We start from the raw sequence: 26,737 nt of genomic DNA, 5'->3' as shown, positions 1-26,737 counted from the left end.
GATCAATGGTGTTGCCATCTACACGCGTGGTGGAAGAAGAACATTGTGATAGACCAAAAGAAGTGGTTATTGAGAGAATCTGTGAGGCCGCTGTGGAGACGGGGGGTCAATGGGGATGATAAAGTCACCCATTATAGGGGTAAGAATTGAGCTGGATACAAAAAGGCGAAGCCAAGACGCAAAGTGATCCAGAAATTGGTAGGATGAGCCAGGTGGACTATATACATTTGGTAGCCCCGGAATCGCACCGACCCATAGAATACAGAGGACCGGTCATTGTGGCTACAGACTGAACGCCCTAAAAAACGAAGTGTGAAAGAAAAGTCGCACAAACGCCCCAGTCTGAATTATTTTCCAGCTTCCCGGCACATTGTACAGAATAATAAATGGGACCAGTATGGAGAACAATTTGTCCCGCAAACATTAACCCTCGTATGGCTGTGAGAGTGAAGAAATAACAAAGTTATGGGAGGCGGGACTTATAAGGAGCCAAAAGAGCTGAAGGTCTGGTCACTGGTAAGATCACCTGGTCATGTGACTCCTTAACTCCTCCCATAAGAGTCACTGATCACATGGCTGTGACATCATCACAGGTCCTGTCATATCATGGCCGCTGTCCTGGAGGAGGTCTGTAACCCGTTACATAGTTTTGGGATTTCCCTTCCATGGTGTCACGTGAGGACTTGTTTGTAATGGGGGGAGCTGGAGTTTTCATAGGAAGTATTTTGGGATATAACTGAGGCCACGTTCACCCCTTTCAGTTTAATAACATCGGGCCCCATTATAGTCAGTCGGGGGCGGTCGGGCTCCTCATCTGACAAAGAATGGGAAAACTGACCCTAGTGTGAACCTGGCCCAATATATAGAATAAGTGTCCTAATGTGATGGGAAATAAAGCCGCCATATCTCTATTCTATCTGATATTATTGTCACTACATTCACCTGCGGCCTCTTATACTACACATTCTTACAATTCTATATATATATACTAGCAGGAGGACGCGGCTTCGCACGGGTATATGTCATTTGCTGTTTGTGTAGCGGCCCCATAAGAATTGCCCAATTTTGCACTGATGTATTTTCTATGTTGTTTGTGTGTGTCCATAAGTGTCATGTGACCATGTGTATATCAGTTTGGAGATCAGTGAAAAACCTGCGATCGGTTGTTATGGAGTAAAGCTGTGTGTATGTAACCTTATGTAACAGTGTCATCCACAGCGCCCTGCCCCTTTAAAGCTGACCTAAAGCAGTGAAGAAAAATGGCTGGGTGATACTGTGTGCTAAGCCTTGTATCTAATCCACCGTGTGATACTGTGTGCTGAGCCGTGTATCTAATTCTATGTTGTGTGATACTGTGTGCTGCACCGTTTATCTAATCCTCTAATGGTTGGATACACCTGGAGTAATGCTGTGTGTACCGTATTTTCCGGACTATAAGGCGCACATAAAAACCTACGATTTCCTCAGAAATCGTAAGTGCGGCTTATAGTCCGGTGCGCCTTATATATGGATGGAAGCGGCGGCAAAGTCTGCGTGCCACTTCCATACATACATAAAAGGCACCGTAAGGGTGCATTCACACTACGGAACGCCGGCGTGTATCGCAGCCGTACACGCCGGCGTTACAGCAGGGCTGCCGGACACTTCCCATTCATTTCTATGGGAGCCGGCATGCGAGCGCTCGCCATAGAAATGAATGGAAAAAAAGCAGTCCATTCATTTCTATGGGGAGCGCTCGCATGCCGGCTCCCATAGAAATGAATGGGAAGTGTCCGGCAGCCCTGCTGTCACGCCGGCCTGAAACAGAACGTGAAACTTACCGAGCGGTGCAGGGCGGGCGGGCGGGCGGGCATTCAGGCCTCCTCTTCCTCCGATGTCCTGACCACTTCCTCCGGCGCTCGCGAACTAATGGCCTGTGCGCATGCGCAATATCATAATGCTTCTACTACTGCGCATGCGCCCAGGCCATTATCAGTTGCGAGCGGCAGAGGAGGAGGACGGAACATCGGAGGAAGAGGAGGCCTGAATGCCCGCCCACCCTGCACCGCTCGGTAAGTTTCACATTCTGTTTCAGGCTTTTATTTTAAAATCTAACTTTTACGGTTGGGCTCTATCAGCATGATTTTGCTGATAGAGCCCCTCCTCGCCTGCCGAGCGCTTCCAATAGAAGCGGCTGGCACGCGGGGGGTTAAGCGGCCGCTGGCAAAGTCTGCCTGCCGCCGCTTTCAATAACATATAATGCGCACCGGACTGCGGCTTATAGTCCGGTGCGCCTTATATATGAACCGAGACGGACTATAAGGCGCTCATGGGCAATGCGGCTTATAGTCCAGTGCGCCTTATAGTCCGTAAAATACGGTATATGGAGTGACCCAGTGGTAAACCTAGCCTTCCTGCTGCTCAGGTGGACGATCAAAAGACCCCCCCCCTTTCCCGACTAAATACCGGGAGGGGGTTTCTTTTATTGATCATCCGCCTCAGACAGCGGAGGGGTGCTAGTGGTAACATTACATTGAATACAATGCCGTAATATGTTGTGCAGTAATACATACAGGAGGACGTCTTCCCACATTTCCCGTCACTTCCCTTTGGACCGCCGTGTGGCTCCTCTTCCTTTGGGACATATATGCAGGGCTGGTTTTAGACAAAGTGGGGCCCCAAATGTTTAAATATTGTACCTACTACATACTCCCTGATAATACTAGTCTATGGACGAGTACTGCGAGCAGATGGAGGGGGGAGTTCCTCCCGGCTCTCACAGCACAGCACGATTGGCTGTGCTGTGTAGAAGGACGTCTCTGGCTAACTGTCAGAAACGCCCTTCTGACCATAGAAGAGCTACGGTACCGGACCGTAAGCTCATCACACCGGGCCCAGATCGGGAAAGCCGACAGTGCGCTGAACTCAGCGCACTGTCAGCTTTCCGGCAGTATATAACACTGCCTGTGTGCAAAATGGTGAAAGGTCCTCTTTAACAGGTGCGTGCCCTGGTTGCATGAGGCAGTGGCTCAGCAGTGTAGTCCCATCCAAGGAAAGCAAGTGTCCAGATCATACTGCAGCATGTGAGCCTCAGGAGGCGGAGAAGACGGTGGATACGGATGTGACTGCAGAGACCAGTCAGGAGAGCCGCAGAGGTCTAAACTAGCACGGAGAGGGCCGCTTGGTTTGTTTTCAGGGCAGCCCTTTCCTGCGCTAGTTTAGAAAAAAAAAAATCAAATTGCCCTGGCTGCCGTCTCCTCTAAAGTGCTGCCTGAGGCCACTGCCTCACCTCGCCTCATTAGAGGTGAGGCCCTGGAGTGACCATGTTTATGGCAGTTGGAATATGAGAGAAAGACTTGTAGGTTTTGTATTGGCTAATGAGATATAACAGAGCTGGGTTTATCAGCTGCTGCAAGTGCCGTGTAATATAGTATGTGAGGTTATTAACTATCTATTTGCCAAATTTCATTCAAATCCGTTCAGCCATTTTTACATGATTGAGGAGCAAACATCCAAACTTTCACATAATACAGTATATATATATATATATGTATATATATATATATATATATATATATATATATATATATATACACAGACCTCCATATATATATATATATATATATATATATATATACTTGCGTAGTGATTACATTGTCTCATCTTCTCTCCATTCAGGTTCCTACAATATAGAATCCTCTCAGTATCTTCTATATAAGAGAATATTCCGGATTGATCCATCAAGGATGGAAAGAGACAGGAACAAGATGGCGGAAAGTCTATTAAATCTCACCCTAGAGATCATCTACCAGCTTACTGGAGAGGTGAGAGATTCTGATGATGTCATCATGACATCATTCTTATCTATAGTAATAACAGATGATATGACTGGAGAGGTGATGGACTCTGGACATGTATGTAGTGAGATTTATTAATGTGTCTCCCCATAACCAGGATTACACAGTAGTGAAGAAGCCCTCTAGTGGGCGCTGTCAGGCTCCTGTGTATGATGGATATGGAGGAACCCTGAGCCTAATCCTGGAGCCTCCACCTCACCCCCTGATACAGGAGGAGATCAATGGACAGAAGATCCTAGAACTCACCCACAAGATGCTGGAGCTGCTGACTGGAGAGGTGACACTGCTGGGAATGCTGGGACATTATACAGTAACTGGAGGGGTCGGGGTGATGACTGTATCATTGTGTTGTCAGGTTCCTATAAGGTGTCAGGATGTCGCTGTCTATTTCTCCATGGAGGAGTGGGAGTATTTAGAAGGACACAAGGACCTGTACAAGGAGGTGATGATGGAGGACCAGCAGCCCCTCACATCAGCAGGTAATAGACATGACTATATACACATGGACTTCCATTATTTGTATGTACAGAATGAATTCAGTCCCTGTCTGTGTTTCCTACAGGTAGATCCAGTAAGAGGACAACACCGGAGAGATGTCCCAGTCCTCTTCTTCCACAGGATGATGATCAGGTAGATGGAGATATTCCCTATGATGTGTAGACGGGCTGTGAAGTTCCTGCGTCTCTTTCCTTCTCTTTGTCGCTGACTTACATTATTTCTTTCACAGCCTCAGGATAAAGATCTGAGCACTATGAGTACTACAGAGGCCTATGTGAGAGGTGATGAGGAGTGTGAGGAGGACGTCCCTACAGGTGAGGGGTCACCACTTTATAGAGCCGACACAGATTTATTGAAATTTTTCAGGGTGACAGAAAAAATAAAAGTACAATTCAGCACAATAAGAAAATCTCAATAAAGCAAAGAGAAAAATTACATAACAAATGAGACAAGAAGACAAGGAACAACCAACAAAGGAAAATGGGATGTGAGCGGCGGAGCGGGATGGAGATTAGAGACCCTGCGGTGTACACTAGGTATCCTACATTATAGTCTAAGGGTCCGTGTGGTTTCTTAGCAAACCGCTTTTTAATGCGGTCAGTATTCCGTTCGGGCGTCCCAAAGTGGACTCTTGGTGTCAGGAATGTGCATTGCTGGGGTAAAATAGTCAATGGGCCTGAGCACCAGGGTCAAGGGGTTGACCATGTCAGCCAGTCTAAACTGGCTAGCCCTATACCAAGAATGGACCATGGACAGTCCCTCCTGTAGAAGAGGCTTATATAAAAATGAGATCATGGAGGAATTCTTCAAGGCAAGGGAAAATGGCGTAGTACAGGTAGAGCAGATAGCTCTGGTGAAGCGTGTAGGACCCAAGGTGGGGGTTTGAGGGTAAGGGGCAGATCAGGCCCACAGGAGGGCATTAATGTGCACATGAGCAACCAACAATTTATCAACTTATCACCTATTTTATGTAGGCCCGAGGTGCGCCCCAAAGGGAATGCATCTCAAGTGGGTGGTTTAGAAACACTGAAGAACACGTGAAACAGCCAAAATCCCAATCCCTCTCCCCACTAGTATCACAGATCTAGGGATCCAAAGTCACTTGGCATCCTATTAATTAATTAATATTTATTATTATTAATATTAATATTTTTTTAATATTATATTATAAATGTGAAAGTTTGGATGTTTGTTACTCACTCAATAACGCAAAAACAGCTGAAAGGATTTGTATGAAATTTGTCCCATAGATAGGCTGTAACCTGGAGTAACACACAGGCTACTTTTTATCCTGGTAAATGACATGGCTTCATGACTGTTATGGATTTTTGTTAATATACTATGTTGAACTGCGGGATAATTCAGCTAATTGCACTTTGCTATTAAAGACTGGTCTGTTATCTCTCTATGTAAACACATAGATAACACTGAGTCCATTGTATACAAGCATCTGCGTATTATCTGATTTGTATTAGTGTTCTGTGTCCTGTTCAGCCAGAGGGAGGAGGGGGGAGACAATCTAGGCAGGGTGCTGAGACACTGAGATGTGAAAACCCCTTTAATCCAAATTGGCAATTTCCCAATTTTAAACATGCCGGGAAAATGAAAATCTAATGTGTCGCAAAATTATGAAAAAATGAGAGTTATGAAGGTAGCCATAAGTCAACCGACTTCTTCTCAAGTGGAGCTGAAGAGGATTGAGCAAGCTAGGTGTCAAGCAGCTCTTAGAGCCTCTGAAACTCCGGAGCAGGCAGATCATCAACAACACGCTCATTATATGGTGTACCAGCGAGCTGCTGAGATGCCGGAGCAATCACAGGTATGGCGCAAGGAACAAGTTCAGCGGCAGGCCTGCGAGCTTCCAACCACCTTCCAGTGGGGCCCTACCTGCAACAGCAGTCCCTGTCTCTCATGGCTGTCCTTACCTCCTTGACCCAGCATCACTCCTTGCTGGTTTGGCTCGAGTACCCTCATCTTTGTCTGCTAGAGAGACTTTGAAAGTTACTACTGGTAAGGGGCTTCGTGCTCCCCTCTCCATCGGGACACTAGGATCTACCATAGTTACAAGCCACAGACACGCTGCTCTCACTTGCGGTCTTGGAGTTCCAGCCATTAGACACAAGTCTAGCACCATCTTCGCAGCTTCTCAGCCCCTATCGCCAGGTGACCTCCTCGTTTCTCTCTCCTCCTACAATGAACAATCTCCTCTGAGGAACTACTCCACTTGGACCCCTACTGATTCAGGGCTTACAGGACTTTCTTCCTCCCTGCAGCTTCCTCAGGACTTGCGTATACAAACACATCCTAGTCCCCGCCTCCCACAGTGGTAGAGACCCCCTGGAATACACTTATATCAAGTCCGACACCAACCCACAGGCCCCCAGCATTTACCCTTCTGGATCCTTCCACTGGCAGCCCCTCTTCTTGCAACTTCTCATCAAACAAAATTACAAGGTCCAGGTGAATGACATGAAACAAATGTGTAAAGTTGAGACAACTGAGGTACGATTGAAGTTATCTGAGCGTGTGGATACCCTTGAATCTTCTCAGAGTGATTCTAGGTGTTACGTCACCCACCTGAAAGATGTTGCCTCTTCCCATATCATGGCTCTTATAGACACTACCAGTCTCTTGTAGGTTTTGGATAATAGGGCTCCGGGCATAACATTAGAGTGTGCGGTCTACTGGAGCCACTGGAGAAGAGAACCTTAAAGTCACCATTGAAGCCATTTTTAATGGGATCCTGGGCATAGAGCGCATTGCCCAAAAGGAGCGACTACCACTCTGAGAGATGTTATTTGTTGTGTTCAGGACTTTAAACTTAAGGAGGAGATTATGGCTCAGGCCAATTCTAAAGGAGACTCTGACTTGAAGGTGCCTCTATACAGCTGTATCCTGATCTTTTGTGGATTACCCTTCAAAAAAAGACGATATCTACACTGCTGGCTGTCCTTTGAGATCATCAGCTACCTTCTCACTGGGGCTTCCCTTTTGCTTTTATTGCCAGGAGGAACAGTTGGTCAGCCACTTGGAGATCCTTTGCAGACTTGCCTGACGTCTGTGACTCTTTGGGTATTCCTCAACCACCACTCCAGGATTGGGAGGCTCATGCTCCTCTGCCATCCCCTTCTCTGATTTGGAGGACCGTGCTGCAAAAGAAATGCAGGTTGCCTTCAGTTGACTCCAGGCCTCCTCCTCAGGGATCGCCACTTGGATTCCTCTTTGACCCTTCTGGAGAACTATTATGTCTTTCCTGCCCTCTCTTGGACCTGGTGGATGCTGTTGATTTGTTGGTGGCTTCTGCTGCCCCACGTTCTCCCCATAACTACCACTTTTGTTAGATTGTGACTTTCCTCTTCAATTATTTTGCTGCATGATGGAGAGGTCATTGGGGGTGCATCTTTGTGGGAGGTGGCTGGTTCCATCTCCACTTTGGTGTGTTGCCATGTCTTGACCTCCTCCCACCACTTAAGACACTTAGCCATGGTTTCTTCCTGGGTTTCTCTCCATCTCTGGTTGCCCCTTTTCCTACCATTGATGGACTTTCATCAGGACAACCTCTCCTAGGGGTGAGGTTTATATTAGGCTAAGATTGGTCTCTTTAAACATTAAGGGCCATTATTCTAACCGGAGATTGGACGTTGCAGAGCTACGTACTCTGAAGGCTGATATAGCATTTCTAAGGGAAACTCACTTTGATGCCTATTGCTCATTTAATTTTGCCCTTTATTATTACCACAAGGTTTATTCTGCCTTTCAATCTAAAAAGTGAGTGGGAACGGTCATCCGGATTTCTAGCTTCTGCCCTTTGGAGGTTGACTCCTCTATGTTGGACCCTCTCGGCAGCTTTGTTATACTTTATGGCAAATTGCTAGACTGTTACCCTCTGTAATCTCTATGCCCCTAATTCCTCCAAAATTGACTTCCTCACTAAGTTCCCTCCAGCTGCCATAATTTTTGGTGATGACTTTAATGTCTCCTCCTCTGGTATATTTGGCGTCAGCTCCCCCTTTTGGCTCTACGATCCCCCTTCCCCCAGAGAAGCCTTTCCTTACATCTTAGATACATAATTAGGAGATACTCCGTGTCCGATTTATGGTGAATTAATCATAATTTATTTACTTTATTACGTGGTCCAACCACGGCCCTATTGTCATGGATCTTACCACCCGCGATGCCTGCACTAGAGTCTATGGCGCCATAACGAGAGTATCCTCCCCCTATACCCAATTCCACTCATCACTCATTTCTTACACTTATTCCCAAGCCCAGTAGAGACCATATGGACTGCAAACATTTCAGCCTCATTGCTCTTCTCAGTACAGAACTTAAGCTGTTCACTAAGTTTCTTCTTCTAGACTCAATATGTGCCTTCCACATCTGATACATAAAGACCAGGTTGACTTTGTTTCCTGCCACCAAGGAGGTGATATTGGTAGGAGAATGTTTTATCTGATTGATGTCTATTGGTCTAGTTCTGAACTCTTGGTGCTCAGTTTAGATGCTGAATAGGCCTTTGACTGCTTGGAGTGGCCTTCTATGACTGATTTAGGGTCTCTACTCGATTCCCTCGGCCACAGGGCTGTCTGCTTTCCCCTCTCTTATTTGCCCTCTGTGTGCAGCCCCTGGCGGCAGCCATTTGTTGGAACACAGATATCTCAAGAATTAAATGTTGGGACATGGAGTTTGAGCCATCTCTATTTGCAGATGATATACTTCACACCTGTACCAATCTCCATATTACCCTCCCTAATCTACACTTTGGTCACCTCTCTGACGTTAAAATGAATATATCTAAGCCTCTTCCCATTGAAATCCCGCAGACCCACTTGTCATGCCTAAGCTTTAAGTATATCTGGTAGGAGTCTTCCCTGAAGTACATGGGTATTAGGCTCACTGGTTCTTTCCCCTCATCGTATCAGACCAACTTCCTTCCTCTCTTTAGACAAATTCGGGCCCCTCTTACTAAATGTTTAACCCTCCTGCTCTCGCTCTTGTGATGGATCTCCACAGTAACAATGACCATCTTACCTAAGCTTCTGTATTTGTTTGAGACCCAACAATTCCTGTTTCTTGAGGGACTGTCGGTCCTTATAGGGCTCCACATTGTGGTTCATCTGGGCCGGTGGGAGACACCAACTGTCTTGATCATTGGTAGTGACTCCGAAGGCTAAGGGCTGTCTAGCCCTTGCCCTCTAGTGAATTCACATATTCAGATACATCATTTGGTGAATACTACTTTGAGAGACCCCCGGGTGTCCATCACCACCTGTTTGGAAAGTTGTGGTCTTATATCGGATATATAAGAGATTCCCTCTAACCAGATCTCCGAGACATTACCCACTAATCCCTATATTCTGTCACATTTAAAGAAAATTTCTATAAAATGTTGATTCATTTGCACCACACCCCAGCTTTGCTCCACTCTTCTCAGCCTGCTGCTGGAGGTGCTGCCCGTCCACCTAACATATTCCATTTGTTTTGGTCATGCCCAATTCTTCAGCCTTATTGGCGACAGGTGCAGACCATGGTTGGGCAGGAGTTGGGGCTCACCTTCTTTTTCCTAAGACATTCCTATTGAATAGGCCATCTGAGCGTTTTAGTAAACACTCTATCCAGTCCCTCCTATATTCTCAAGACTACTCGATGGCTCATTGCTAAATATTAGAGGCGCTCCTCTCCCCCATCCCTACAGGATCTATACTCACGGATTCTCAAATCTAGAACTCTTGAGAACTTGACAGTCTTTATGCATGATGATGAGGAGAAGTCTGATGAAATCTGGAAGCTTTGGGATACTTTTTGGCCCTTCCTAACCTTTAGGCCTGTTGAGTTGTGTGGCTGCTTCTTTTATCGATGCTTTGTGTAGTCTTTTTATAATTTTTTTCTTTTTGTGTAGCCTGAACTTAAATATACTGTATATACAAAGTACATGTGATAATCCAACCTTACATGACCATACAGAACAGCCTGGTGATCTACTGGTCCATGCTTGGAGATCTACTGTTACATCCTCATCTCTTTTGCAACCACTGTTGAAGTAATTGAATTCTGTTAGGATTTTCAATACATTTGGAAAGTTTTCTATAGAAATGTTATAAAATGTCAGTTATTGAAGGCAGTGCCTGACCAAGGTTAAGTGTATAAAACCAACAGCTCAGTTAGATACATGAAGTTCACCTGAACTCTCTGGCTTTTCCCTCTAAAAATCCGGGCCTCCATTGCAGAGTTTGATTTCAAAATATGCAAATCAGCAATCTGGAGCACAGAGGGCGGCTCCGTTGCGCCACTCTGTTACGCCCAAGTATAATTGGCCTCCTCCTCTTCTCCCTGGTTTGAGTGGTATATGTAATGTATAAGCAGTGAATACCCCTCTGAGGTTCCCAGGTCGGTGCAGGCGTACTACGCATGGGCTGATTGCGTCACAGTGTAATCGGAAACACGGCTTCTCAATGAAATCAAAGAATATCTCAGCAATGGAAGTCCAGATTTTTTTAGGGAGAAAAACCTTTGCATGTAGGTGAACTGAACCCTGGTGAGACATTCCCTTATATGATGCAAAATTTGTAAAATTAGTTTTCTTCTTGACAGATGACTTTACCAGGAGCTCAGAGGGACATCTGATATCAGATTATAAAGCAGAGGATCATGGTGTCACACAAGATCCAACCCTTCAGATGAAAGATCTATCATCTGGTTCATCACAGACTGTGAGAACTCACACAGGGAAGAAGCGATTTTCATGTTCGGAATGTGGCAAATGTTTTCCTACCAAAACAAGACTTATAATACAACAAAATACTCACACAGGGGAGAAGCCATTTTCGTGTTCAGAATGTGGTAAAAGTGTTAACACTAAACCACATCTTAATGAACATCAAAAAATTCACACAGCTGAGAAGCCATATTCATGTTCTGAATGTGGCAGATGTTTTGATTTTAAATCACGTCTTCTTGCACATCAGAGAACTCACACAGGTGAGAAGCCATATTCATGTTCAGAATGTGGTAAATGTTTTATCTCTAAATCATATCTTAATGAACATCAAAAAATTCACACAAGTGAGAAACCATATTCATGTTCAGAATGCAGTAAAAGTTTTAGAATTAGATCATCTCTAAATCAACATAAAAAAATTCACACAGGTGAGAAGCCGTATTCATGTTCAGAATGTGGGAAGCATTATAAGTCGAAATCCATTCTTCTTCAACATTGGAGAAGTCACACTGTCAAGAAATCATTTATATGTTCTGAATGTGGTAAAAGGTTTACCAAAAAAACACTTCTTACTAAACATCAAAGAATTCACACAGAGGAGAAGCAATATTTATGTTGTGAATGTGGAAAGTGTTTTAAGTCAAAATCCACTTTTTTTCATCATCGGAGAATACACAAAGGGGAGAAGCCATTTTTGTGCTCAGAATGTGGCAGACGTTTTGATTATAAATCACAACTTCTTGCACATCAAAAAATTCATAGAGGAGAGAAGCCATATTCATGTTCAGAATGTGAGAAATGTTTTACTGATAAAACAAAGCTTACTGCACATCAGAGATCTCACACAGGGGAGAAGCCATATTCATGTACAGAATGTGGTAAATGTTTTTCCAGTAAAGATTATCTCAATAGACATCAAAGAATTCACACAGTGGAGAATCCATTTACATGTTCTGAATGTGGGAAATGTTTTATTCATAAAACAAATTTTATTGAACATGAGAGATATCACACAGGGGAGAAGCCATATTTATGTACAGAATGTGGTAAATGTTATACTAATAAAAGAAATCTTACTATACATCAGAGAACTCACACAGGGGTGAAGCCATTTACATGTTCAGAATGCGGGAAATGTTTTACCAGTAAAGCTTATCTCTTTATACATCAGAGAACTCACACAGGAAAGAAGCCATATTCATGTACAGAATGTGGTAAATGTTTTACTGATAAAACAAAGTTTACTGCACATCAGAGATCTCACACAGGGGAGAAACCATTTACATGTTCAGAATGTGGGAAATGTTTTTCCAATAAATTTTATCTCAATATACATCAAAGAACTCACACAGGGGAGAAGCTATATTCATGTACAGAATGTGGTAAATGTTTTACTGATAAAACAAAGTTTACTGTACATCAGAGATCTCACACAGGGGAGAAACCATTTACATGTTCAGAATGTGGGAAATGTTTTTCCAATAAAACTTATCTCAATATACATCAAAGAACTCACACAGGGGAGAAACCATTTACGTGTTCTGAATGTGGGAAATGTTTTACTCTGAAACCATATCTTGTTAGACATCAGAGAACTCACACAGTGAGCTATTCATGTTCAGAATGTGGGAAATATTTTACTCAGAAAGCGAGTCTTGTTAATCATCAGAGAACTCACACAGGGGAGAAGCCATATTCATGTTCAGAATGTGGGAAATATTTTACTCAGAAAGCGAATCTTCTTAAACATCAGAGAACTCACACAGCAGCATAACCGTTTTCGTGCTCAGAATGTGGCAAAGGCTGTATTAAGAAATCAGAATGTGCAAAATGTTATCAGGCTGAACAAACTTTCAGGGTATGTTCACACAGAATTTTTTACAGGCGGATTTTGACGTGGAATACGCCTCAAAATTTGCCTGTAAAAAAGGCTTCCATTCACTTCAATGTGAGCCGATCGCTTTTTTTTTTCCTGCTATCGGCGTCCATGGCTCGAGACTCACTCCCGATTAGGTTCATTTCTTCAGGCCTAATCAGGAGCGGGTTGCCACCACAGGATGCTGATGCACTGCACGCTAGCCGCATGGAGAATTCACACAGGGGAAAAGGTTTCCACTGTGTGAACAGACCCTTACTGAACATCAAAGATTTCACACAGGAGAGAAGTCATCTTCATGTTCAGTATCGGCCCCGTAGCACCATAATAGAGGATACATAATAGAGAGGCAGTAGGCCGGGGGAGGTGATTAAGAATAACAAATACTTCTCTCTCCCGTGACTCTGACAGTTCCCAGCATCCTCTTCGGGCTCTTTTGGCTTGTGTCTGAGGTCATGTGCCCCAGAGGGTTGCTGCTGAGCCTTGTGATTGGGCCCCAACAGTGACGTGCAGTGCACAGGCTTAATGACATCAATTGCAGGCAGAAGAGGACCAAGGCGGATGCTGGAGACAGCCGGAGCTAGGATGTCCAGTAGAGGGTATGTGCTTGTTATTTTTCATCACCTCCCCTAGGCCTCCGATTATTATACTCTGGGGTCTGAGGCGACCACGGTGTATAATAATAGCACCAAACCTCATGAATATTGGTCGAATTTCGTGAGGTTCTTGGGGTTAGTAACTGAAGGTGAACTCTTGGGAGCATTTTATACTGTGTGTGGGCCATTGTGGAGCTATAAATAGTGAAGGGGTGAGGGCGCTTGCAAAAGCACCATGGTCCCTTCAAAAAGTTGATCAGAAAGAGCCCTGAGTGTTGGACCCCCACTGATCTCTTAGATCAGCTGCTTCCCAGAACACATACTGAAACAAATTCTTGATAACCGCAGTTGTGGGTGCTATGGTTGTATCTCATTCAAGTATCTGAGATTCCCATAACCGTCACTATCAAGAAAACGCTGTAGGGAGGGGAACCTGGTAAAAGTTTGCACTTGGGCCCACAAGAGTTTAGTTATGTCACTGCTGGAGACTTAAAGTTACCATCATTTATCTGGCAGATTCTTCATTATGGTCCGAGGGGTTTTGGCCTCACCAGATTTATCACAGTGACTGACACTAGATGATAAATATGCCGTATCTTTACACTCTATAGTCTAAGTTTATACCATGTTTTTGTTGGCTTACATCTGTTTAATATTAAACTTCGGCTTTATCTATACCAACTAATCTTATTTTTGCATAAAATAAACTTTTAATGATGTACCAGGAACAGACTCTCATGGCTTGTGGGAAATGGTTACAACACCAAACTGATCCGAACACCAGGCATCTGGGAGGGTCAGATCTTAGTCAAAACTAGGTTATCCCATAGCGGAGTTACAATAGGAACTTCAGTACCAGCTGCCAATTGCTTAGTCTGTTGCCAGACCTGGCCTGCTAATTTCTGAATAGGCAGTAATCTAGCCTTATATAGATGTGGGCTCTCTAACCATATCATGAGTAACAATGCTCTAAGTATACCTCCGGGGCAGGTAAAGGGTCTGTTAATAACCAGGACTGTAAATAACGAAATTGTCCTACTAAATAATAAGAGCGAGACCACCCATGTCTTTTGGTCATTAGAAAGTGGAGAGGCGTAATTTGGACCTAGAGTTCCCCCACATAAAGGTAATAATTAAAGAGTCCATGGTTCCGGGAGTTGATTGATTAGGATCAGACGTGAACAAAAGATCAACTGCATATAGGGCCGTCCTCTCCTCCTGGGTACTAATCCCTTATATATCGAGTCTATCCCAAGAATGATGGCGAGAAGCTCTGTCACCAATGCAAAAAGTAACGGGCATAATGGCATCCCTGGTGGGTCCTTCTATGTAAGGAGAGGAAGGGAGCACCATTTATGGAAAGTGCCACCCCTGAGGATTGATAAAGAATTGCTGCAGAACCTGGAGGAGGAAGGGCCATTCCACTGAGTCAAATGCTTTGGTGGCATCCAGCTATCACCCAGTCTAGTTTCAGAGCAGCCCCAATTTCAGACACAACCTGAGGTGGACTTACTAGGCATAAATTCTGTTTAGTCTGGATGAATCAAATCTAAAATGACAGTATTCTGTCTATTCGCTAATATCTTTGTAAGTAATTTATAGCCTATATTGAGAAGAGAGATAGTTATGGTTGTACTATAAAAGGAATCCAGTAGAGTCTGGGCCAGGTAAGCAGCATGATAACATTTCAACAATGCAGAAAGATAGCCTGGTATTGTGCATAGACCTCCACCGGTATACTATCAGGGCCTGGTGATATAATGTTATCCATATCAGCCAGGGCATCAAATAGTTCCTCCATTTTAAGATGGGAGTCTAGAAATTCTCACTGTTCCTCAGTCAGATTTGGTAAAATAAGATAATCCTTTAATAGTCTTACCAAAGGGTAATTCAGTGTGTTACAGCAGCATTGATAATACAGTAATAATTCCAGAAAAAAAGACATACAACGCTCAGAATAGAAGATAAAAAAACAAAGAGAGTCTGAGTCATAACAAAAAAAGAAAAGACTTCAGGATTCATTTAGTTCTCTAAGCGGAGTGTCTTCGCTTGGCCTGATGTAGATTATACAGCCTGATCACAGTTGGGAGGAAGGACCTCCGATAGCTCTTTCTCACACTTGGGGTGATGCAGTCAGTCACTGACAGTACTGCCCAGTGCTATCATGGTCTTATACATGGGGTTGGAGTTGTTCTCCTGCATGGAGTTCACCACTGACAGTATCCTTCTGTCATCCACCACCTGTACTAGGTCCAGGGGGCTCCCCAGGACAGAGCTGGCCCTTCTAATCCGCCTGTCAAGTTTATTTCTATCCATGGCTGGTATGCTACTCCCCCAGCAGGTCACTCCGAAGAAGATGGAAAAGGCCCTAAGAAGTGGCCCCTGGACTCCAAAGGCCCTCAGCCTCCTGAGCAGGTAGAGCCTGCTGTGACCCTTTCTGTGCAGCGCGTCCAGGTGATCAGCCCAGTACAGCTTATTATTGAGGAGCACACCCAGGTACTTATAGGTCTTCACTATCTCAATGCCCATTCCCTGGATGTCCACTGGTTTTGCAGCATATCTCTGATTGTGGAAGTCCACCACCATCTCCTTGGTCTTCCCAGCATTAATCCTGAGGTGGTTCCACTGACACCAAAATCCCAATTTAAGTCTCTGTATTCCCTGTCATCTCCATCTGTGATGAGGCCTACTATAGCAGTCATCTGAGGACTTCTGTAAGTAACAACTAGAAGAGTTGTACCTAAAGTCAGCAGTGTACAGTGTGAAGAGCAAAGGGGCAAGAACTGTACCTTGTGGTGCTCCTGTACTACAAGGGAAGAGAACATCACTGAAATATCGGATGAGTTCCTGATTAGGGGCCTGAAGTTGAGATTGGTAAGTGAGTAATATTGATGAAATTGATTTCGGATTACTACACTAACATTTAGAACTACAACGTCTTCCAAATTATCTTTCAGAATAGTCGGGGAGGCCGTATTATAATGGATCAAATGGGCTCGAAGATTGCTGGATTGGTGTCCCAGTTCATAAAATCTCTGCTTACTAAAGAATTGTGCTCTACGGGCCTTGTCTTGCAGGCAGGGCCGCACCTCTATTGAGGTGAGATGAGGCAGCCGCTTCAGGCGGCATTTTCGGAGAGGGCAGCAGCTACGGGACTTTTTTTTTCCTAAACATTATCAAAGTTAAAGGGCAATTCGACATCTATCTAGGACCTAGAGACAGAGAGAGCAGCAGCATGAACATGAGCTGTTGCGCTCACACCTCTAAACCTTCTAATGAACCAACCGCAAGACATGGAAATACTGGAAAATATCAACCATATGGAGAACAAACCATAGATGGACTAAAATATCCCAATGAAGAAATACAGACAAGAGGGGAAACAATACACATTATGGAGAAACCGAACTAATCTCTACAGCCGCCACCACAACAAACAGAACATCTGAGCAAGGTAAATCCATCTGGCTACACACAAAACAACCAGCTCACCAGGCAACAGATTAAGGAATAAGGAATACACATAGAACTAGGATCCTGTTTGCTGATTACACTTCAAATGGACGAATTAAGAGAATGACCAATTTAATAAGGTACACAGATCAGACACAAACCTGGCACAAAGCTATATGTGACTTCTACATACAGTACACGACTGAAGATACCGATAACAGCAAAACAATCAAAATAAAGAATACAGAAGAGTTGGGTGAAGTGTCACTTACTGTAACGCTTTATGATACCGGGACAGTAATGATCCAAGGAAAGCAAACCAAGCTCCAGGAATTTACAGACATTTTCTCTAAGATCAAGAAACTAGCTCAGACAAACAAAAGAGAAACAAACACAGAACCATCTTCCAAGCCAGGAGAGTCTCCTTCTACAACCTCCCCCAATACAGGAAAGACATTTACCTGCACACAGACACAAGCCAGCAAACCCTCCCCCGCCCCCTCACACCTCTCACTGGAGTCCATTACAGAGGCTGTATTACAACTGGAGAGAGACTTCACTTTGCCTAAACACAAGTATGAAAGAAATTCCAGTGGCAACAACACACATAGCCAAACAGCCATAGCACTCCCCAGCATAAATGGAACAAGAGAAGAAGAAAAATACGGCACCGAGCCGACCCTAGTGTAGTAAATTCAGCACAAGTATGAGTAAAGGTAAGCAAATGGAAAGCCGCTCACCTTAGGGGGTTGTGTAGGACACAACAACCCCAATATTTAAAAAGATGTTAGAAACCGAGAGGGAAGCAGCTGGAAGAAACGTCACTGGGACATAGAGGCATCAACAGACTGGGACCAAAATCTTCAGAAGGTTTGGCAAGGAGGAGCACTCACCCAATTGGATAACGATATGTTTATTAAGGCACGACACGTTTCAGGCACTTAGGCCCTTTATCAAGTGCAATAAATCACCTTAAAAATAAGTACAACATAATAACATACAGACAAAAGGAACATCATCTAAAATTTAAGCAGTAGACAACAATTGAGCTGGTCAACAATGTAAAATCACACCAGCATAAATGGAGACACAATAGAAGAAGCCACTCACAAACTTCACAAGGAAAATTCAAATCTGAAAGAAAAGATAACAGCCTGTCACCAGGAGAATACAAAACTGTGGGATAATGTGACACAGTGCCGCCAGGAAATTGTAGATTTGAAGAAAGAGTTAACAGTTCTGAAACCGCAGACACAACACCCCACACAAGATATAAGATCTAAGAGGGGGAGGGAAACAACACATCACAGGTCAAGGTATCAACAAATCAGAAGAGCCTGACACAACTGGTCCAACTAGCAGAGAAGGCACAGCAACAGTTCCCAGACTGTAGTATCATCCTGTCATGCTCCCACGAGAAGACATCTCTGAAAGAAACCATCAGGGAGATCAACACAGAGATGGCAACCAAAATTGGACCCACACCTCTCCATAGATAAGCGTTACCTATATAGTAACAAACATGGAGTCAGCATACTAACTATCAGTAGTTGGAACATACAAGGGCTGAACGCCTCAGTCTTTGGATCTAAACCAAAAGATCCAGACTTCAAAGACAGAATAAAAAATATAGACATCCAAATCCTCCTAGAGACATGGACCCGAGCAGAAGATGAGTCCCTAACGCCCATGGGCTACAAGGAGTTCTCCATGCCCGCCCAGAAAAATAAGACCACCAAACAAGGCCGCCACTCAGGAGGCATACTAATATGGTACAAGGAGGAGCTCAAAGAACACGTAAAAGCTACCAAACGTAGAACCAATCACATATGGATAAAAATAAGCAGCTACATCCTCAGCGGCCAACAAGACATCTATCTCTGTGCAGTATACATTCCCCCACCAGGGTGCCCCTACCACAACCCCGACACTTACGAGGTCCTACAAAGGAAAGCTGCCCAATTCCAACCCAAAGGAAGAGTACTGATATGCAGAGACCTCAACGCAAGGACAGGCACAGAGATAGACTACCTCCCCCCCAACGATAACCCACATACCCATGGAAGTGAGATCCACCACCCAGAACCCACACAGACAAGAAGAAACAGCCAGGACAGAATTGTCAACAAGAGCGGGAGACAACTGCTGAACATGTGCCAGAGCCTAGGTCTATACATAATGAATGGATGTATCAGAGGCGACTCCATAGGACGCTTCACACTAAACTCCCAAGTGGGCCACAGCGTGGTGTACTACGCCATTACAGATGCAGATCCGTCAGACATTGAAGACTTCACAATCGCCCCTGACTCTCACCTATCAGACCACAAACAGATCCTACTCTACATGAGACACACGAACAAAAGATCCCCACAGGAGCCCCAACAGACCAGCCTCTACAACCTACCAGGACATTTCAAATGGGCCAACCACCAGGCCATGGAATATACCAACGCAACCAACCGACCCGAAATCAAGACACTGTTTACAAACTTCCATACAAACACCTATCAGCCAGACCAACAGGGAGTCACCAGAGCTGTGAAGGATCTCAAGTACATCCTACAGACCACAAGAGAACTAGCAGGCCTGAAACAAACCAAACCCATAAAACAAACCAATAAACAGTCCCACAAATGGTTCAACAGCGACTGCAGAGCACTACGCCATACCCTAAGAACAGCCTCCAACCAAAAACACAGAGACCCCAACAACAAGGAGGCGAGGGAAGCCTACGACAATCTGCGCAAGCGATACAAACGCACCCTCAGAGAGAAGAAACAGAGATACCTCTCCCACAAAATAGAGCAACTAGAGGACTCCCTCCAGGACAGCTCATTCTGGGAGACCTGGCACCACATGGGCACAAAGCCCAAGAAAAACTCTCTCCACATCCAAAACGGCAATATCTGGCTCAACTATTTCAGAGGTCTCTACAAAAACATCCCTGAAGAACTAACCCCAGAACAGCGACAGATAATCACCAAACTGAGGGACATGGAGAAAGTCATCAAAGACTTCCAGAACCCTCTGGACTCACCAATCACCATAAAAGACATACAAGAAAGAATCGCCCAGATCAAAAGTAGAAAAGCCAGCAGCCCAGACGGCATCCTAGCAGAGATGATCAAATACAGCCCTCCAGGAATACACGCGGCACTGGCAAAGCTATTCACCCTCGTGCTCAATGCTGGACACTTCCCCGAAGACTGGAACAAAGGGCTCATAACCCCCATTTACAAGAATGGGGACCAATATGACCCCAACAACTACAGAGGGATCTGCGTCAGCAGCGCGCTGGGGAAACTGTTCAACAGCATCATCAATAACAGAATCCTCACCTTCCTCACACAACACGGGGTCCTCAGCAAGAGCCAAGCAGGGTTCATGCCAAACCACCGCACCACAGACCATATCTACACCCTGCACAGCCTCATCAAGACGCACGTCCACAACACCAGAAGAGGCAAGATATTCGCCTGCTTCGTAGTCTTTAAGAAGGCGTTCGACTTAGTATGGCACCCAGGCCTACTCCTAAAACTCCTAGAGAGTGGAATAGGAGGAAGAACGTATGACGCTCTTCAACATCTACATCAATGAACTGGCTGCAGCCCTAGAGGCATCACCAACCCCAGGCCTCACCCTGAACACCTGCTATACGCCGATGACCTCCTACTCCTGGCCCCCACCGAGAAAGACCTTCAAGAAAACCTGTCAGTGCTGGAAAAATTCAGCACCACATGGGCCCTACCCATCAACCACAAGAAGACCAAAGTCATGGTATTTCAGAAGAAGGGCCACAACAAAGCCCCCACGCCACAATTCACACTGAACGGCTCCACACTGGAGAAAACCAGCAGCTACACCTACCTGGGGCTGGAGCTCAGCCAATCAGGAAGCTTCAAAACAGCAATAGAAACCCTGAAAGCAAAAGCCTGCAGAACCTTCTACGCCATCAGAAGACAACTGTACCACCTCAAACCACCGGTGAGGGTTGGGCTGAAGATATTTGACGCAGTCATTGTCCCGATCCTTCTCTATGGCAGTGAGGTTTGGGGCCCAGCCACCTACCCAGACCAGTCAAAATTGGACTCCAGTCCAACAGAGACCTTCCACCTGGAGTTCTGCAAATACCTGCTCCATGTCCATCGCAGCACCTCCAACATAACTTGCAGGGCAGAGCTAGGCAGACTTCCCCTATGGCTCACAATAAAGAAGAGAGCAGTAGCTTTCTAGGCGCACATTCAGGGGAGCAAGCCCAACTCCTACCACCACCAAGCATGGCTAAGCCACATAACTCGAAAAAAAACAGACACCCCCCAACCAAACAACAGCCAACCACCAAACCAAAAACACCAACAGATGATGACCAAGGCCGAAATAAAGGCGACCACAGAGGCAAACAGAGAGCGGTACATTGAAGAATGGAGAAACGAAATAAATAACTGCAAGAAACTCACCGTGTACCAATCCCTACAAAGGGACTACACCATGGCCACCTACCTGGAGAGAATACGCCACCCCAAGCACAGACAGACCCTGAGCCGGTACAGACTGAGCGCCCACAACCTAGAGATAGAGACGGGGCGATACAGGCAGACGTACAAGCCACGGGAGAAGAGACTGTGCCAGCACTGTGACCAGGGGGCCCTAGAAGACGAGACCCACTTCCTGCAACACTGCACCAAATACTCAGCTGTGAGGGCCGTCTACTACCAAAGACTCTCTGCCCACATCCCAGACTTCATATCTGCAGACGAGAAGAGGAAACTCTACATCCTACTGGGAGAAGAAGAGGCCACTGTGGAGATCGCTGCCCAATACGTGTCCAGCTGTCACCAAACAAGAGGAAGATGAGACGCATGGACTATCAAACCACCTATCCCCCGGTCACTACAGCGAGGCCTCCGGTCTGTGCCGGTCACTACAGCGAGGCCTCCGGTCTGTGCCGGTCACTACAGCGAGGCCTCCGGTCTGTGCCGGTCACTACAGCGAGGCCTCCGGTCTGTGCCGGTCACTACAGCGAGGCCTCCGGTCTGTGCCGGTCACTACATTGGCTGCCTATTCATTACAGAATACAATATATACTTATCCCCCTCCTCTCTCCATAATGCCGCACCTCCCTACACTTCCCCCCTTCTTCTCTATCACACATCCCCTGCTCTCCGCTCACTCACTGACCTAACACTTACATCCTCTATTATCAGAACCTCCCCCGCTCATATACAAGACTTCTCCTTAACTCCTCCCCTAAGTCACTGGTCACATGACTATGACATCATCACAGGTCCTTTAGCTCACAAGGATTTAGTGCTCAGATGAAGCTATAACAACAGGACCTGGTCATGTGATTCCTCCCACACCCGCACAGGTCCTGTCATATCATGGCCGCTGTCCTGGAGGAGGTCTGTAACCCGTTACATAGTTTTGGGATTTCCCTTCCATGGGGTCACATGAGGACTTGTTTGTAATGGGGGGAGCTGGAGTTTTCATAGGAAGTATTTTGGGATATAACTGAGGCCACGTTCACCCCTTTCAGTTTAATAACATCGGGCCCCATTATAGTCAGTCGGGGGCGGTCGGGCTCCTCATGTGACAAACAATGGGAAAACTGACCCTAGTGTGAACCTGGCCCAATATATAGAATAAGTGTCCTAATGTGATGGGAAATAAAGCCGCCATATCTCTATTCTATCTGATATTATTGTCACTACATTCACCTGCGGCCTCTTATACTACACATTCTTACAATTACCGGGAAGATCTCCCTATATATACAGTATATACAGACCTCCTTATATACAGTATATACAGACCTCCTTATATACAGTATATACAGACCTCCTTATATGTAACAATATATACAGACCTCCCTATATATATATACTTGTGCAGTGATTACATTGTCTCATCTTCTCTCCATTCAGGTTCCTACAATATAGAATCCTCTCAGTATCTTCTATACAAGAGAATATTCCGGATTGATCCATCAAGGATGGAAAGAGACAGGAACAAGATGGCGGAAAGTCTATTAAATCTCACCCTAGAGATCATCTACCAGCTTACTGGAGAGGTGAGAGATTCTGATGATGTCATCATGACATCATTCTTATCTCTAGTAATAACAGATGATATGACTGGAGAGGTGATGGACTCTGGACATGTATGTAGTGAGATTTATTAATGTGTCTCCCCATATCCAGGATTACACAGTAGTGAAGAAGACCTCTAGTGGGCGCTGTCAGGCTCCTGTGTATGATGGATATGGAGGAACCCTGAGCCTAATCCCGGGGTCTCCACCTCATCCCCTGATACAGGAGGAGATCAATGGACAGAAGATCCTAGAACTCACCAACAAGATGCTGGAGCTGCTGACTGGAGAGGTGACACTGCTGGGAATGCTGGGACATTATACAGTAACTGGAGGGGTCGGGGTGATGACTGTATCATTGTGTTGTCAGGTTCCTATAAGGTGTCAGGATGTCGCTGTCTATTTCTCCATGGAGGAGTGGGAGTATTTAGAAGGACACAAGGATCTGTACAAGGAGGTGATGATGGAGGACCAGCAGCCCCTCACATCAGCAGGTAATAGACATGACTATATACACATGGACTTCCATTATTTGTATGTACAGAATGAATTCAGTCCCTGTCTGTGTTTCCTACAGGTAGATCCAGTAAGAGGACAACACCGGAGAGATGTCCCAGTCCTCTTCTTCCACAGGATGATGATCAGGTAGATGGAGATATTCCCTATGATGTGTAGACGGGCTGTGAAGTTCCTGCGTCTCTTTCCTTCTCTTTGTCGCTGACTTACATTATCTCTTTCACAGCCTCAGGATAAAGATCTGAGCACTATGAATACTACAGAGGCCTATGTGAGAGGTGATGAGGAGTGTGAGGAGGACGTCCCTACAGGTGAGGGGTCACCACTTTATAGAGCCGACACAGATTCTACTGATTCACTTGAAGACACAAGAGTTAGATTTATAACACTGTTGTTCTTTAACCCTGTCTTAAATACAATCCCTGACAGGCGCAGGTTACGGCTGATGTATAAAGACGCTGTGGCTATCAGTCTTGCCTTTGACAAGTGGAGGTTTCTCCTTGTGGGTGCCACACATCTAGGCTGGTCCATATAGACATACCCGCAGATTGCACCATTAAGCCCACATCATGCTAGATGGGCGCTCTTCTCTGCTCAATATGTGTTTTTTTGGGTTTTTTTTTGTTGCAGTTTTGTCAGATCAAGGTTGCCAATCCCAGATGCCCCCAGTAACACAATCCCGGGGTCATCTGCTGGCACTCATTGGTGGTAGATTGTTTCTCATAGATGGATCTTTTCCAGTCTTCTTTGTTACATGGTCTACCTACCGCACTCTATTTTTTCGGATCATGGTGTACAATATACTTCTGCTCAGCTTATCACTACCTGACTAATGGTCAAGTGGAAAGGATCAACCAAATTCTGTGGCCCTTCACCCAGTATAATGCCCCAGTGTGGACACGCATGAACAATTATTATTCTCTGGTGTCTTTTCAGACTCCAGAGTATAATAATTGGAGACCCAGGAGGGATAAAAACATAAAAAACACTGTTACTTACCTATCCCTGCGCTCCCCGCTGATGGCGGCCATCTTCAATTACGTCCGAAACGTCACGTGACGCAGTACACAGGCCCCAGTCATGTGACGTCAGGGACGTCACGCAAGTAGGCCCAAAGCCTGCCCAGAGAAGTAAGTAACACTGTTTTTTATGTTCCCTTACCTCCCTGAGGCTCCGATCATTATACTTGGGGGTCTTTACTTATTTGGCATGACCGGCTCCACCTACTCCCAGGCTGGAGTCCTCGCCTCCCTTCCCTACTGCTAATGGTGCCTATAGTTAGTACACTGTTTCAGCATTTCAAAAATCCAGTATGCAGACCAACAAATCGGTCCCTGGTACTTTGCACCGGCATCTAGGTCAGCTGCTACCAACATTAGGACCACCACAGTAGGGACCTGGCGGACAGCGTAGTCCAGACCTCTGTACAGAATACCTGGAAGACTGCTTAGAGATGGTCCAAAGAAAAAATAGTATGGTAGCACGGAGGTCACAACCTGCTCACCTGGTACTTTTTCTACACGGATTATACTTTGTATGTAGTTTGAGTTAGGAACCAGGGATGGACGTGCATGGCATGTGTAAGGTGCTGCGCCAAATTCTAAATTGTATTTCCATTTTTTCAGAGTCAACCATGATGGCAATGACAATTCACTACTTGTAAGGCCAAATCTGCCCCTTGTAGCAAACACCTTTTCTAAAACGAAAACTATAAATTTGATTTTCATATCTAGAGCTATCTATCTATCTATCTATCTATCTATCTATCTATCTGTATAATATATATATATACACACACCAGTACATCTATTATATAAACTACATGTGTTATGTGTTTTCTTCTTACCAGATGACTGCAGCAGGAGCTCAGAGGGACATCTGATATCTACAGATTATACAGCAGAGGATCATGGTATCACACAAGATCCATATGAAGAACATGTCATTACCCCAGATATACCCTCAGCCCTTCAGGAGAAAGATCTATCCTGTGATCCTATTATACACGTCTTATTTTCTGATTCATCACTGACTGTGAAGCAAAACAAAAAAGGCAGAAGGAGGGTTACACATGAGAGAAGGCACAAAGGGAAGAAGGGATTTTCATGTCCAGAATGTGGGAAATGTTATAGTGCCAAATCAAGTCTTATTGATCATAAGAGAACTCACACAGGGGAGAAGCCATTTTTATGTCCAGAATGTGGCAAATGTTTTATCCAGAGATCACACCTTGTGAGACATAAAAGAACTCACACAGGGGAGAAGCCATTTGCATGTTCAGAATGTGGCAAATGTTTTACTGATAAATCAAAGCTTGTTATACATCAGAGAATTCACACAGGAGAGAAGCCTTATTCATGTCCAGAATGTGGGAAACGTTTTAATTCTAAGTCAAGTCTTACTGAACATCAGCGAATTCACATTGGGGATAGGCCATATTCATGTCCAGAATGTGGAAAATGTTATAACTGTAAATCATCTCTTCTTCAGCATCAGAGAATACACACAGGAGAGAAGCCATTTGTATGTTCAGAATGTGACAAATGTTTCACCAACAAGTCAAATCTTAATTTACATAAAAGAACTCACACAGGAGAGAAGCCATTCTCATGTGCAGAATGTGGGAAATGCTGTATCAAGAAATCAGATCTTGTAACCCATCAAAGAATGCACACGGGGGTGAGACCCTTTCCATGTCCCGAATGTGGGAAATGTTATAAAGCCAAACAAAGTCTTATTGAACATCAGAGAATTCACACAGGAGAGAAGCCATTCTCATGTTCAGAATGTGGGAAATGTTTTATTAGGAAATCCATACTTGCTAATCATCAGAGAATTCATATAGGCTAAACCATTTGCATGTTCAGAATGTTAAATTGGTGTAATGAAATTTTTTTATTTTGTAATGGTCCATAAGAAAAAAATGTGTATGTCCCCATTGACTCCCATTGTTCTAAAAACATTTTGTTATTGCCCAGTACATGTCAGTTTTTAGAACAATGGTTCCAGTAATCCATTTTACACTAGCATTGGCCTATCCGTTGTTCTGGTTGGTCAGAGAACCAGAACAACGGATATGTGGACTGCTGTAATAGCAGTTACGCACGGAGCCCACCTGACCCCATATATTGTAATGTGATTTGTTGGGAGTCC

General features: G+C 44.8%; 2 protein-coding genes and 1 pseudogene across 2 annotated transcripts in view; 2 read left to right on the top strand and 1 right to left on the bottom strand.

The window, feature by feature from the left end:
• Positions 1-14,153, top strand: part of LOC142190267 (uncharacterized) — a 35,491-nt pseudogene extending 21,338 nt beyond the window's left edge.
• LOC142192512 (uncharacterized) overlaps positions 1-26,737 on the bottom strand; it is a 207,719-nt gene that overhangs the window by 78,617 nt on the left and 102,365 nt on the right. The gene's annotated exons all lie outside the window — the stretch shown is intronic.
• LOC142190942 (uncharacterized) lies at positions 589-26,459 on the top strand. The gene is given in 8 exon segments (XM_075262324.1): positions 589-627; positions 3,658-3,803; positions 3,934-4,315; positions 4,399-4,466; positions 4,564-4,648; positions 10,926-12,800; positions 25,656-26,430; positions 26,432-26,459. Coding segments are annotated over 7 exon segments (3,291 nt in total). The 5' UTR covers positions 589-627; positions 3,658-3,725.

Source organism: Leptodactylus fuscus, chromosome 1, assembly GCF_031893055.1.
Source record: "Leptodactylus fuscus isolate aLepFus1 chromosome 1, aLepFus1.hap2, whole genome shotgun sequence".
Classification (NCBI taxonomy): Eukaryota; Metazoa; Chordata; class Amphibia; order Anura; family Leptodactylidae; genus Leptodactylus; species Leptodactylus fuscus.
Note: the sequence above shows the minus strand (reverse complement) of the source record. Positions and strands in the feature narration are given on the sequence as shown.